Source organism: Hemitrygon akajei, chromosome 1, assembly GCF_048418815.1.
Source record: "Hemitrygon akajei chromosome 1, sHemAka1.3, whole genome shotgun sequence".
Taxonomy (NCBI): Eukaryota; Metazoa; Chordata; class Chondrichthyes; order Myliobatiformes; family Dasyatidae; genus Hemitrygon; species Hemitrygon akajei.
In genome coordinates, this window is record NC_133124.1 from 2402002 (window position 1) to 2416624 (window position 14623).

The 14623-nt window shown below is 42.7% G+C and overlaps 1 protein-coding gene across 1 annotated transcript in view; it reads right to left on the minus strand.

Moving 5' to 3' along the window:
- Positions 1-14623, minus strand: part of LOC140736325 (UDP-N-acetylglucosamine transporter TMEM241 homolog) — a 168830-nt gene that overhangs the window by 121235 nt on the left and 32972 nt on the right. Inside the window, exon 8 of the mRNA XM_073062331.1 lies at positions 2910-2958. Within this exon, the coding sequence (XP_072918432.1) occupies positions 2910-2958 (49 nt within the window). The remainder of the gene's footprint in view (positions 1-2909; positions 2959-14623) is intronic.

Genomic DNA, 14623 nt, shown 5'->3' on the forward strand with positions numbered 1-14623 from the left:
CTTGATATTCATTTTCTTGTGGGCATTCACAGCACATACATAGAAACAAAACATAATAACAATAATAAATAGAAAATAGAACATAGAATTGTACAGCACATTACAGGCCCTTTGGCCCACAATGTTGTGCCGACCCTCAAACCCTGCCTCCCATATAACCCCCCACCTTAAATTCCTCCATATACCTGTCTAGTAGACTCTTAAAACTCACTAGTGTATCTGCCTCCACCACTGACTCAGGCAGTGCATTCCACGCACCAACCACTCTCTGAATGAAAAACCTTCCTCTAATATCCCCCTTGAACTTCCCTCCCCTTACCTTAAAGCCATGTCCTCTTGTACTGAGCAGTGGTGCCCTGGGGAAGAGGTGCTGGCTGTTCACTCCGTCTATTCCTCTTAATATCTTGTATACCTCTATCAAGTCTCCTCTCATCCTCCTTCTCTCCAAAGAGTAAAGCCCTAACTCTCTTAATCTCTGATCATAATCCATACTCTCTAAACCAGACAGCATCCTGGTAAATCTCCTCTGTACCCTTTCCAATGCTTCCACATCCTTCTTATAGTGAGGCGACCAGAACTGGACACAGTACTCCAAGTGTGGCCTAACCAGAGTTTTATAGAGCTGCATCATTACACCGCATCTCTTAAACTCTATCCCTCGACTTATGAAAGTTAACACCCCATAAGCTTTCTTAACTACCCTATTTACCTGTGAGGCAACTTTCAGGGATCTGTGGACATATACCCCCAGATCCCTCTGCTCTTCCACACTACCAAGTATCCTGCCATTTACTTTGTACTCTGCCTTTGACTTTGTCCTTCCAAAGTTTACCACCTCACACTTCTCCAGTTTGAACTCCATCTGCCACTTCTCAGCCCATTTCTGCATCCTATCAATGTCTCTCTGCAATCTTTGACAATCCTCTACACTATCTACAACACCACCAACCTTTGTGTCATCTACAAACTTGCCAACCCACCCTTCTACCACCACATCCAGGTCGTTAATAAAAATCACAAAATGTAGAGGTCCCAGAACAGATCCTTATGGGACACCACTAGTCACAACCCTCCAATCTGAATGTACTCCCTCCACCATGACCCTCTGCCTTCTGCAGGCAAGCCAATTCTGAATCCACCTGGCCAAACTTCCCTGGATCCCATGCCTTCTGACTTTCTAAATAAGCCTACCGTGTGGAACCTTGTCAAATACCTTACTAAAATCCATGTAGATCACATCCACTGCACTACCCTCATCTATATGCCTGGTCACCTCCTCAAAGAACTCTATCAGGCTTGTTAGGCATGATCTGCCCTTCACAAAGCCATGCTGACTGTCTCTAATCAGACTATGATTCTCTAAATAGATCCTATCTCTAAGAATCTTTTCCAACAGCTTTCCTACCACAGACGTAAGGCTCACTGGTCTATAATTACCTGGACTATCCCTACTACCTTTTTTGAACAAGGGGACAACATTCGCCTCCCTCCAATCCTCCGGTACCATTCCTGTGGACAACGAGGACATAAAGATCCTAGCCAGAGGTTCAGCAATCTCTTCCCTTGCCTCGTGGAGCAGCCTGAGGAATATTCCGTCAGGCCCCGGGGACTTATCCGTCCTAATGTATTTGAACAACTCCAACACCTCCTCTCTCTTAATATCAACATGCTCCCAAACATCAACCTCACTCATATTGTCCTCATCGTCATTGTTCCCTCTCAGTGGTGAATACCGAAGAGAAGTATTCATTGAGGACCTCACTCACTTCCACAGCCTCCAGGCACATCTTCCCACTTTTATCTCTAATCGGTCCTACCTTCACTCCTGTCATCCTTTTGTTCTTCACATAATTGAAGAATGCCTTGGGGTTTTCCTTTACCCTACTCGCCAAGGCCTTTTCATGCCCCCTTCTTGCTTTCTTCAGCCCCTTCCTAAGCTCCTTTCGTGCTACCCTATATTCCTCAATAGACCCATCTGATCCTTGCTTCCTAAAGAAGAGGGACGCCTCACGTCTTAATAAGCTGGTAAGGAAGGCGGGCTCTGTCGTGGGCAAAGTACTGGAGAGTTTAACATCGGTAGCTGAGCGAAGGGCGCTGAGTAGGCTACGGTCAATTATGGATAACTCTGAACATCCTCTACATAGCACCATCCAGAGACAGAGAAGCAGTTTCAGCGACAGGTTACTATCGATGCAATGCTCCTCAGACAGGATGAAGAGGTCAATACTCCCCAATGCCATTAGGCTTTACAATTCTACCGCCAGGACTTAAGAACTTTTTAAAAGCTATTATTAATGCTTTTTGAGATAGTGATTTAGATGCATATCATATTTTTTACTGAGTTAAGTATTGTATGTAATTAGTTTTCCCATGGGGATGAATAAAGTATCTATCTATCTAAACCTCATGTATACTGCATTCTTCCACCTGACTGGATTTTCCACTTCACTTGTCACCCATGGTTCTTTCACCCTACCATTCTTTATCTTCCTCACCGGGACAAATTTCTGCCTAACATCCTGCAAGAGATCCTTAAACATCGACCACATGTCCATAGTACATTTCCCTGCAAAAAGATCATCCCAATTCACATCCACAAGTTCTAGCCTTATAGCCTCATAATTTGCCCTTCCCCAATTAAAAATTTTCCTATCCTCTCTGATTCTATCCTTTTCCATGATAATGCTAAAGGTCAGGGAGCAGTGATCACTGTCCCCCAGATGCTCACCCACTGACAGATCTGTGACCTGACCCGGCTCGTTACCTAATACTAGATCTAGTATGGCATTCCCCCTAGTCGGCCTGTCAACATACTGTGACAGGAGTCCATCCTAGATAAATAAGCTATAAACGTTAAGAACACGAGATGAAAACAAACTGATCATATGTGGTAGAATTATTTCACTTACCAGCACAAGTAACATGTGTCACTGCCCAGAAGAAGCTGCCCGATTCATACTGAAACAGAGGAAATGCGTGAAAATGTACATCCCTATCACAGTAGCTCCCCCACATGGTTATAACAGGCAGATGCAAATTATAACAAGAAAGATTTAGAACTTGCAGTTTACCAGTAACACTGCATGCACTTAATACAAATTTTAAGTAATGTGGTATACCTTATGGTTTTACGGTAAGTTGTTTACAGAGTGGTGGGTGTGTAGAACGTCCTGCCAGAGATGATACATTAGGCACATTAAGAAACCTAAATAGACACATGGATGATAGAAAAATGAAGGGCTATGTAGGAGGGAAGAGTTAGACTGATCTTGGAGGAGGTTAAAAGGTCAGCACATCATCATTCATCATCAGCTTCTCACTTCATCCCCTTCCCCCCCCCCCCCCCCACTTGGTCTTACCTTTCACCTGCCAGCCTGTCCTCCTTCCCCTACCCCCACCTTCTTATTCTGGCTTCTTCCTCCTTCCTTTCCAGTCCTGATGAAGGGTCTCAGCCCAAAACTTTGACTCCTTTTCTCATGTCCATAGATACTGTCTGATCTGCTGAGTTCCTCCAAAATGTTATGTGTGTTCCTGATGTAAACATTGGTAACAGAGAGGAAATACCTCCCTTACTTGTTACAAGTAGACGTCTGCATGCAGGATTTTCATGCAACATTGAAATTTCAAAATATGGCTCCAATTTAAGCATCATGAGAGTATCAAAACATTCCCTAAAGAGAAAATGAAGACTTTAAGCAGCAGAATATCTCTCAGGGGGAGATAACAGTGCAATGACAAATTTGTGCCCCTAGGTCCTAGAGATTATATATAGGCGTACCTCAAACTCCCTTATGGAATCAATGCACTAAACTCTGTCACAATTACTAGAATTTGGTTAGCTGTTTTTCCAGATACACTTTAAACAAATTTCTATAGATGTACTGTGGAGAGCATTCTCAAGCAAGAAAAAATCTGCAGATGCTGGAAATCCAAGCAATACACGCAAATGCTGGAGGAACTCAGCAGGCCAGGCAGCATCTATGGAAAAGAGTACAGTTGACATTTCGGGCCAAGACCCTTCGGCAGGACTGGTGAATGGTCTCGGCCCGAAATGTTGACTATACTATTTTCCGTATGTGGAGAGCATTCTAACTGGCTGCATCACCGTCTGGTATGGGGGGGGGGGGGGGGGGCGGAAACACTGCACAGGATCAGAAAAAAGCTGTAGAAAGTTGTAAACTCTGCCAGCTCCATCATGGGCATAAACCTCCCAGCATCAAAGGCACTTTCAAAAGGCAATGCCTCAAAAAGGCAGCATCTGTCATTAAGGACCCCTATCACAGGAGCCTGAACACACATCCATTGTTTTTGGAACAGCTTCTTCCTCACTGCCATCAGATTTTTAAGCAGTTAGGATGACATTATTAGAGCTCAGGGCACTGGAGATCAGAGTTCAATACCAATATCCTCTGCAAGGAGTTTCCTCCGCAGCAACTCGTGGGTTCCGAAGGCAATCCAGTTAGTAGGTTAATTGGGTCACTGTAAATTGTCTTCCGATTAAGCTAGGCTTAGATAGGTGTGTTGCTGGGCGGTGTAGCTCGTTAGGCCGGAAGGGCCATTGTATCTCTAAATAAAATGAAAATTTCAAAACAGACATTCCATCATCACTACATTATAATTTTTTCCTCTCTTTTTGCACTAATTAACTTAAATATGTATTGCAATGTGCTGCTGCCACAAAACAACAATTTCACAACATATGGCCATCGATAGTAAACCAAATTCTGATGTTGATCTACTACTCGTCACTCAACATCAGTAAGACGAAAGAGCTGACTGTGGACTTCAAGAAGGGTAAGACGAAGGAACACATACCAATCCTCATAGAGGGATCAGAAGTGGAGAGAGTGAGCAGCTTCAAGTTTCTGGGTGTCAAGATCTCTGAGGACCTAACATGATTCCAACATATCGATGTGGTCATAAAGAAGGCAAGACAGCGGCTATACACTCAAAAACTTCTATAGTTATACTGTGCAGAGCATTCTGAAGGCTGCATCACTGTATGGCGTGGAGGGGTTACCACACAGGGCTGAAAGAAGCTGCAGAAGGTTGTAAATCTAGTCAGCTCCATCTTGGGCACTAGCCTACAAAGTACCCAGGACATCTTTAAGGAGTGGTGTCTCAGAAAGGCAGCATCCATTATTAAGGTCCTCCAGCACCCAGGGTATGCTCTTTTCTCACTGTTACCATCAGGTAGGAGGTACAGAAGCCTGAAGGCACACACTCAGCGAGTCAGGAACAACTTCTTCCCCTCTGCCATCTGATTCCTAAATGGACATTGAATCTTTGGACACTACCTCACTTTTTTAAAAAAAATACAGTATTTCTGTTTTTACACTTTTAAAATCTATTCAATATACATAATTGATTTACTTGTTTATTTATTATGTTTGATTTTATTTATTATTTCCTCTCTCTGCTAGATTATGTGTTGCATTGAACTGTTGCTGCTAAGTTAACAAATTTCATGAAATATGCCGGTGATAATAAACCTGATTCTGATAGTGAAATCAAAATACACGCTGACTTGATTTAATGCTGAATTGGTTGGAATAGCATTGTAAGCGATTGGATCATTTTAAAAAGTACAATGGTGACATCATTCAGATTTATAGAATTACTGCACACTACAGCACAGAAACAGGCCCTCTGGCCCATCTAGTCAATGCTGAACTATTAATTTGCCAAAAGTCCTATTCACCCATATATGCATCATTGCCCTCCATATCCCTACCATCCACATACATATCCACACTTCTCTTAAACATTAAAATCTAGTTTGCATCCACCACTTACACTGTCAGCTCATTCCTCACTCTCACCACCCTCTGGAATGAAGAAGTTCTCCCTTACGTTCCGCAATAAACAGTCACCTTTCACTCTTAACCTATGACCTCTAGTTCTAGTCTCATCCAACCTCACTGGAAGAAGCCGGCTCTCATTTACCCTATCTACAGTGGTGCGAGAACATTTGTGAACCCTGTAGAATTTTCTCTATTTCTGCATAAATATGATCAGATCTTCATGCAAGTCCTAAAAGTAGATAACACCGTAAGACAGAGGAGCAGAATTAGGCCATTCAGCCCATTGAGTCTGCTCCACCATTCCATCATGGCTGATCCCAGATTCCACTCAACCCCATACACCTGTCTTCTCGACATATCCTTTGATGCCCTGACCAATCAGAAAATGATCAACTTCAGCCTCAGCCTTAAATATACCCACGGATTTGGCCTCCACTGCAGTCTGTGGTAGGGCATTCCACAGATACACTACTCTCTGGCTAAAAAAATTCTTCCTTACCTCTGTTCTGAAACTTCGCCCCTCAATTTTGAGGCTGTGCCCTCTAGTTCTGGATACCCCCACCATAGGAAACATCCTCTCCACATCCACCCTGTCTAATCCTTTCAACATTTGGTAGGTTTCAATGAGATCTCCATGCACTCTCTGAATTCCAATGAGAACAGGCCTAAAATGGCCACACTCTCCTTATATGTTAATCCCTTCATTCCTGGAATCATTCTCGTGAACCTCCTCTGGACTCTCTCCAATGACAATATCCTCTCTAAGATATGGGGCTCAGAACTACTGACAGTACTCTAAGTGCAGCCTGACTAGTGCCTTAAAAGACTCAGCATTATCTCCTTGCTTTTATATTCTATTCACCTTGAAATAAATACCAACATTGCATTTGCCTTCTTTATCACAAACCCAAACTGTAGATTAAACTTCTGGGGGTCTTGCACAAGGACTCATAAGTCCCTCTGCATCTCTGATGTTTGAATCTTCTCCCCATTTAGATAACAGTCCGCACAATTGTTCCTTTTACCAAAATGCATTGTTATACATTTCCCAACACTGTATTCCAACTGCCACATTTTTGCCCATTCTTCCAATTTGTCTAAGTCCCTGCTGGAATCACATTGATTCCTCAACGCCACCTATCCCTCCACCTACCTTTGTAGCATCCACAAACTTTGCCACAAAGCAATCAATTCCATTATGCAAACTACTGACAAACAATGTGAAAAGTAGTTGCCCCCATTCTGACCCCTGAAGAACACTAGTCACTGTCAGCCAACCAGAAAAGGCTTCTTTCATTCCCACTTGCTGCCCCCTACCTGTCAGCCATTCCTCTATCCATACCATTTTCTTTCCTGTAACATCATAGAATTTTATCTTGTTAAGCAGCCCCATGTATTGCACCTTATCAAAAGCTTTCTTAAAATCCAAGTAAATGACATCTACTGCCTCTCCTTTGTTCCCCGATTGTTACTTCCTCAAAGAACTCCAATAAGATTTGTCAGGCAAGATTTCCTTTTACAGAAACCATACTGACTTTGACTTAATTTATCACTAGTCTCCAAGTACCTTGAAACCTCATCCTTAATAATAGACTCCACCACTTTCCCAACCACTGAGGTTAGGTTAACTGGCCTATAATTTCCATTCTTTTATCTTCCTCCCTTCTTAAAGAGTGGAGTGACATTTGCAATCTTCCAGTCCTCCAGGACCATGCCAGAATCAAGTGATTCTTGAAAGATCATGATAAATGCATCGTTATCTCTTCAGCAACTCTCAGGACTCCGGGATGAAGTCCATCTGGTCTAGGTGACTTTTCCACCTTCAGACCTGAGTTTGCCTAGCACTTTTTCCTTTGTAATAGCAATGACAATAGACAATAGAGAGTAGGTGCAGGAGTAGGCCATTCAGCCCTTCTAGTCAGCACCGCCATTCACTGTGATCATGGCTGATCATACACAATCAGTACCCCATTCCTGCCCTCTCCCCATATCCCTTGACTCCACTATCGATAACAGCTCTAGATAGATAGATAGATAGATAGATACTTTATTCATCCCCATGGGGAAATTCAACTTTTTCCCAATGTCCCATACACTTGTTGTAGCAAAACTAATTACATACAATACTTAACTCAGTAAAAAATATAATATGCATCTAAATCACTATCTCAAAAAGCATTAATAATAGCTTTTAAAAAGTTCTTTAAGTCCTGGCGGTAGAATTGTAAAGCCTAATGGCATTGGGGAGTATTGACCTCTTCATCCTGTCTGAGGAGCATTGCATCGATAGTAACCTGTCGCTGAAACTGCTTCTCTGTCTCTGGATGGTGCTATGTAGAGGATGTTCAGAGTTATCCATAATTGACCGTAGCCTACTCAGCGCCCTTCGCTCAGCTACCGATGTTAAACTCTCCAGTACTTTGCCCACGACAGAGCCCGCCTTCCTTACCAGCTTATTAAGACGTGAGGCGTCCCTCTTCTTAATGCTTCCTCCCCAACATGCCACCACAAAGAAGAGGGCGCTCTCCACAACTGACCTATAGAACATCTTCAGCATCTCACTACAGACATTGAATGACGCCAACCTTCTTAGGAAGTACAGTCGACTGTGCCTTCCTGCACAAGGCATCTGTGTTGGCAGTCCAGTCTAGCTTCTCGTCTAACTGTACTCCCAGATACTTGTAGGTCTTAACCTGCTCCACACATTCTCCATTAATGATCACTGGCTCCATATGAGGCCTAGATCTCCTAAAGTCCACCACCATCTCCTTGGTCTTGGTGATATTGAGACGCAGGTAGTTTGAGTTGCACCATATCACAAAGTCCTGTATCAGTTTCCTATACTCCTCCTCCTGTCCATTCCTGACACACCCCACTATGGCCGTGTCATCAGTGAACTTCTGCACGTGGCAGGACTCCGAGTTATATTGGAAGTCTGATGTGTACAGGGTGAACAGGACCGGAGAGAGTACGGTTCCCTGCGGCGCCCCTGTGCTGCTGACCACCGTGTCAGACCTACAGTCTCCCAACCGCACATACTGAGGTCTATCTGTCAAGTAGTCCACTATCCAATCCACCATGTGAGAGTCTACTCCCATCTCCGTTAGTTTATCTATCTAACTCTCTCTTGAATGCATCCAGAGACTTGGTCTCCTCTGCCTTCTGGGGCAGAGCATTCCACATATCTACCACTCTCTGGGTGAAAAAGTTTTTCCGCATCTCTGTTTTAAGTGGCTTACCCCTTATTCTTAAACTGTGGCCTCTATTTCTGGACTCACCCATCAGCGGGAACATGATTCCTGCCTCCAGTATGTCCAATCCCTTAATAATCTTATATGTCTCAATCAGATCCCCTCTCATCCTTCTAAATTCCAGTGTATACAAGCCCAGTCGCTCCAATCTTTCAACATATGACAGTCCCGCCACTCCAGGAATTAACCTTGTGAACCTACGCTGCACTCCCTCAATAGCAAGAATGTCCTTCCTCAAATTTGGAGACCAAAACTGCACACAATACTCCAGGTGGGGTCTTACCAGGGCCCTGTACAGCTGCAGAAGGACCTCTTTACTCCTATACTCAATTCCTCTTGTTATAAAAGCCAGCATGCCATTAGCTTTCTTCACTGCCTGCTGTACCTGCATGCTTGCTTTCATTAACTGATGTACAAGAACACCTAGATCTCATTGTACTTCCCTTTTTCCTAACTTGACTCCATTTAGATAGTAATCTGCCTTCCTGTTCTTGCCACCAAAGTGGATAACCTCACATTTATCCACATTAAACTGCATCTGCCATACATTTGCCCACTCACCCAACCTGTCCAAGTCACCCTGCATTCTCATAACATCCTCCTGACATTTCACACTGCCACCCAGCTTTGTGTCATCAGCAAATTTGCTAATGTTACTTTTAATCCCTTCAGCTAAATCATTAATGTATATTGTAAACAGCTGCGGTCCCAGCACCAAACCTTGCGGTACCCCACTGGTCACAGCCTGCCATTCCAAAAGGGACCCGTTAATCACTACTCTTTGTTTCCTGTCAGCCAGCCAATTTTCAATCCATGTCAGTCCTCTGCCCCCAATACCATGTGCCCTAATTTTGCTCACTAATCTCCTATGTGGGACTTTACCAAAAGCTTTCTGGAAGTCCAGGTACACTACATCCACTGGCTCTCCCTTGTCCATTTTCATAGTTACATCCTCAAAAAACTCCAGAAGATTAGTCAAGCATGATTTTCCCTTCATAAATCCATGCTGACTCGGACTGATCCTTCTACTGCTATCCAAATGTGTTGTAATTTTCTCTTTTATAATTGACTCCAGCATCTTTCCCACCACTGACATCAGGCTAACCAGTCTATAATTCCCTGTTTTCTCTCTCCCTCCTTTCTTGAAAAGTGGGACAACATTAGCCACCCTCCAATCAGCAGGAACTGTTCCTGAATCTATAGAACATTGGAAAATGATTACCAATGTGTCTACGATTTCTAGAGCCACCTCTTTAAGTACCCTGGGATGCAGACCATCAAGTCCCTGGGACTTATCAGCCTTCAGGCTCAACAGTCTATCCAACCCTGTTTTTTGCCTAATATAAATTTCCTTCAGTTCATCCTTTACCCTAGTTCCTTTGGCCACTATTACATCTGGGAGATTGTTTGTGTCTTCCCTAGTGAAGACAGATCCAAAGTACCAGTTCAACTCATCTGCCATTTCCTTGTTCCCCATAATAAATTCACCCGTTTCTGTCTTCAATGGCCAAATTTTGGTCTTAACTATTTTTTTGCTATTCACATACCTAAAGAAGCTTTTACTATCCTCCTTTATATTCTTGGCTAGTTTACCTTCATACCTAATTTTTTCTTGGCATATTGCCTGTTTTGTTATCTTCTGTTGCTCTTTAAAAGCTTCCCAGTCCTCCGGTTTCCCGCTCATCTTTGCTATGTTATACTTCTCTTTTATTTTTATACTGCCCTTTACTTCCCTTGTCAGCCAAGGCCACCCTTTACTCCCCTTAGGATCTTTCTTCCTCTTTGGAATGAACCGATCCTGCACCTTCTGCATTATTCCCAGAAATAACTGCCATTTTTGTTCCACTGTCTTCCCTGCTAGGGTATTGTTCCTTTGAACTTTGGCCAGCTCCTCCCTCATAGCTCCATAGTTCCCTTTGTTCAACTGTAATACTGACACATCCGATTTTCCCTTCTCCTTCTCAAATTGTAGGTTAAAACATATCATATCATAGCAATGGCACTGCCTCCTGCTCCCTGACACACATGGACCTCTGTGTGGTCCATAGGCACACTGCTAGTGTCTTCCACAGTGAAGACTGATGCAAAATACCCATTAAGTTCATCTGCCATTTCTTTTCTCCCCCATTACTACCTCACCAGCATCACTTTACAGTGGTCCAGTATCAACCTCCCCTTTTACTCTTCATATAACTGAAATAAAACTTTTAGTATCCTGCTTTATACAATTGGCTAGTTTGCTCTCATATTGAATCTTTTCCCTTCTTCTAGCCTTTTTAGTTGCTTTTTATTGCATTTTAAAAGCTTCCCGATTATCCAACTTCCCACTCACTTTTGCTACCTTCTATTTCCTTTCCCTGACTTTTATGCAGTCGTTAACTTCCCTTGTCAGCCACGGTTGCCTACCCCTGCCATTTGAGAACTACTTCTGTGGGACATATCTATCCTGCGCCTTGTGAACTATTCCCAGAAATTTCAACCATTTCTGCTCTGCCATCATCCCTGCCAGTATCCTCCTCCAATCCACCTGGGAAAGCTCCTCTGTCATGCCTCTGTAATTCCTTTTATTCCATTGCGATACTGTAACAGTAAGTGTTAAAGGGAAGGTAATTTTAATTAGATAGAAAAAGCCCAATTAAAGGTAGTGAAGTTAAGGGAAGTGAGGAAGAGCAACAGTAAAGTAGGCATTTACACAGGCGGCCCTGGAGAGGTTAAGGGATCCATTGTTGGGAACTGGTCGATTTTTCCACATGGCAGAAACATTGTTTTCTAAAGTTGCCCAAATCACCTTGCACTGTAGTACACTTCCTTTCTTTCCTTTATTTCAATAAATACCTTGTATGTTCAAAATCCAAAATAAATTTCTTATCAAGATACATCCAGCATATACAGTATGTCACTATGTACAACCCTGAGATTCATTTCCTTGCAAAGTGCAAAAGACAACAAGCTGTACTAATTCAAAAGCAGAAAAAAAATAAATAAGCATTAAATATTGAGAACCTGAGATGAAGAATCTTGAAAGTGAGTCTATTGGTTGTGAGCACGTTTCAATGATACGGCAAGTGAAGTTACTTGCTTTGGTTCAAGAGACTGATGATTGTGTTTCTGAACCTGTGCCACCTATCAACCCACCTATTTAACCCTATTCTAGTCGAAGGACAATTAACAATGACAAATTAACCTACTAACCAGTCTGTCTTTGGAATGTGGGAGCAAACCGGAGCACCTGGAGGAAACCCACACGCTCAAGCGGACAACGTACAAACTCCTTACAGCCGGCGCTGGAACTGAACTCTGATACTCTGAGCTTTAATAACATTGTGCTAATCGCTGCACTACCATAATGCCCAAACTTCAACACAGGTATTGCACATAACGTTTGCACTCTGAATGCTGAAGATTCAGAACAAACTGAGGGAAGAATTTTACATCCTTACTGGTCCATATTCTGTGACTGACCCTGTCCCAAAAGCAACCCCCTCTACTCCAACTCTTCCAGCTTCCAACCCTTCAGTGAAGAAAACAAATAGTACCTTTCCTGTCAAGCCCTTCAAAATTTAATTAGGTAACTATTTATTCTTGTGACCTTTGAAAAATAAATCAATCTCACTCCATCTCAGTAATCAATCTAGTACATCTTTGTTTTTGTACTTCCTATCCATTCTTAGGCAAGGAGACACAGATGGGACACACAGTATTCCAGCCATGATAGCACCACACCCAACACCACTTTATTAGGTACACCTGTACACCAGCTCATTAATCATTCAAATTTTGATGATGAAATTGATGGCTTTGCTTCAAAAATTTGCAGATGATATGAAGCTAGGTGGAGGGGCAGGTAGTTTTGAGGAAGTAGAGAGACAACTGAAGGACTGAGAGATTAGGCAAATAGCAGATGGAATCCAGTGTCGGGAAGTGTATGGTCATGCACTGGTAGAAGAAATGAAAGGGTTGACTATTTTCTAAGTGGAGATAAAACACAAAAAACTGAGACCCAAAAGTATTGGGAGTCATTGTGTAGGATTCCCTAAAGGTTAATTTGCAGGTTGAGTCTATGCTGAGGAAGGCAAATGCAATATTAGCATTCATTGCAAGAGGACTAGAATATAAAAGCAAGGATGTAATGCCGAAACTTTATAAAGCACTGGTGAGGCCTCAATTAAAATATTGTGAACAGGTTTGGGCTCATTTATCTTAGAAAGAATGTGTGAATCTGGAAAGGATTCAAAGGTAGTCCAAGAAAATGATTCCAGGATTGAATGGCTTGTCATGGCTCTAGGCCTGTATTCACTAAATTTCAGAAAAGTGAGAGGCGACCTCATTGAAACCTATTGAAGGTGAAAGGCCTTGATAGAATGGATGGGGAGAGGATATTTCCTATCATGGGAGTATCTAAGACCAGAGGACACAGAATAGAGACACCTCCTTTTAGAATGGAGATGAGCAATTTCTTTTGTCAGAGGGTGGTGAATCTGTGGTATGTTTGTCACAGGCAGTTGTGGAAGCGGTCTTTATGTATATTTAAGGCAGAGATTTATAGGTTCTTGATTGGTCAGAGTATGAAGGGATAAGGGGAAAAGGCAGAAGACCGAGAGGAAAATTGGATCAATCATGGAGAAATGGTGGAGCAGACTCGATGGGCCAAATGGCCTTATTCTGCTCCTGTATCTTCTGGTCTTAATACAAATATTTAATCCGCCAATCATGTGGCAGCAACTCAATGCATAAAAGCATGCATAGTCAAGAGGTTCAGCTGTTCAGATAGAACACAAGAATGGGGAAAAAAGGTGATCAAAGTGACTTTGATTGTGCAATGATTGTTGGTGCCAGACAGGGTGCCATAGAGTCATAACACAGAAACAGGCCCATCAGCCCATCTACTCCCATCAACCTGCACAGGGACCATAGCCCTCTATACCACTCCCATATATGCACCTGCCCAAACTTCTCTTAAACTTGAAATCAAGCTTGCATGCACCACTTGTGCTAGCAGCTCATTCCACATTCTCATGACCCTCTGAATGAAAATCTCCACTCATATTTTCCTTAACTATTTTATCTTTCAGCCTTAACCCATGACCTCTAGTATTATTGGTTTGAGAAATTCAGAAATTGCTAATTTCCTGGGATTTTCACAGACTACAGTCTCTGGAATTTACGGAAAATGGTACAAAATTTAAAAAATGTCCAGTGAGTGGCAGTTCTGTGGATGAAAATGCCTTTTTAATGAGAGAGGTCAGAGGAGAATGTGCAGATGGGCTTAAGTTTACAGGAAGATGTAACTCAAATAATCATGTGTTACAAACAGATAATAATGGATTCCGCAGTAGCATAGCAGTAACCGCAGTGCATGGCTTTTCCCCAGTGCTCTGGTTTCTTCCCACAATCCAGAGGTGTACCGGGTAGGTTAATTGGTCAACAGTATGCAGAAGCCCATGGACATGCACTCAGTGCCCACTTCATTAGGTACAGGAGGTAGTTAGTGTATCTGCACACCTCTCTGCCCTACTCCAACTCACTGAAATAAAGGCTAACATACTGCTTCCTTTTAAAATGCCAGCA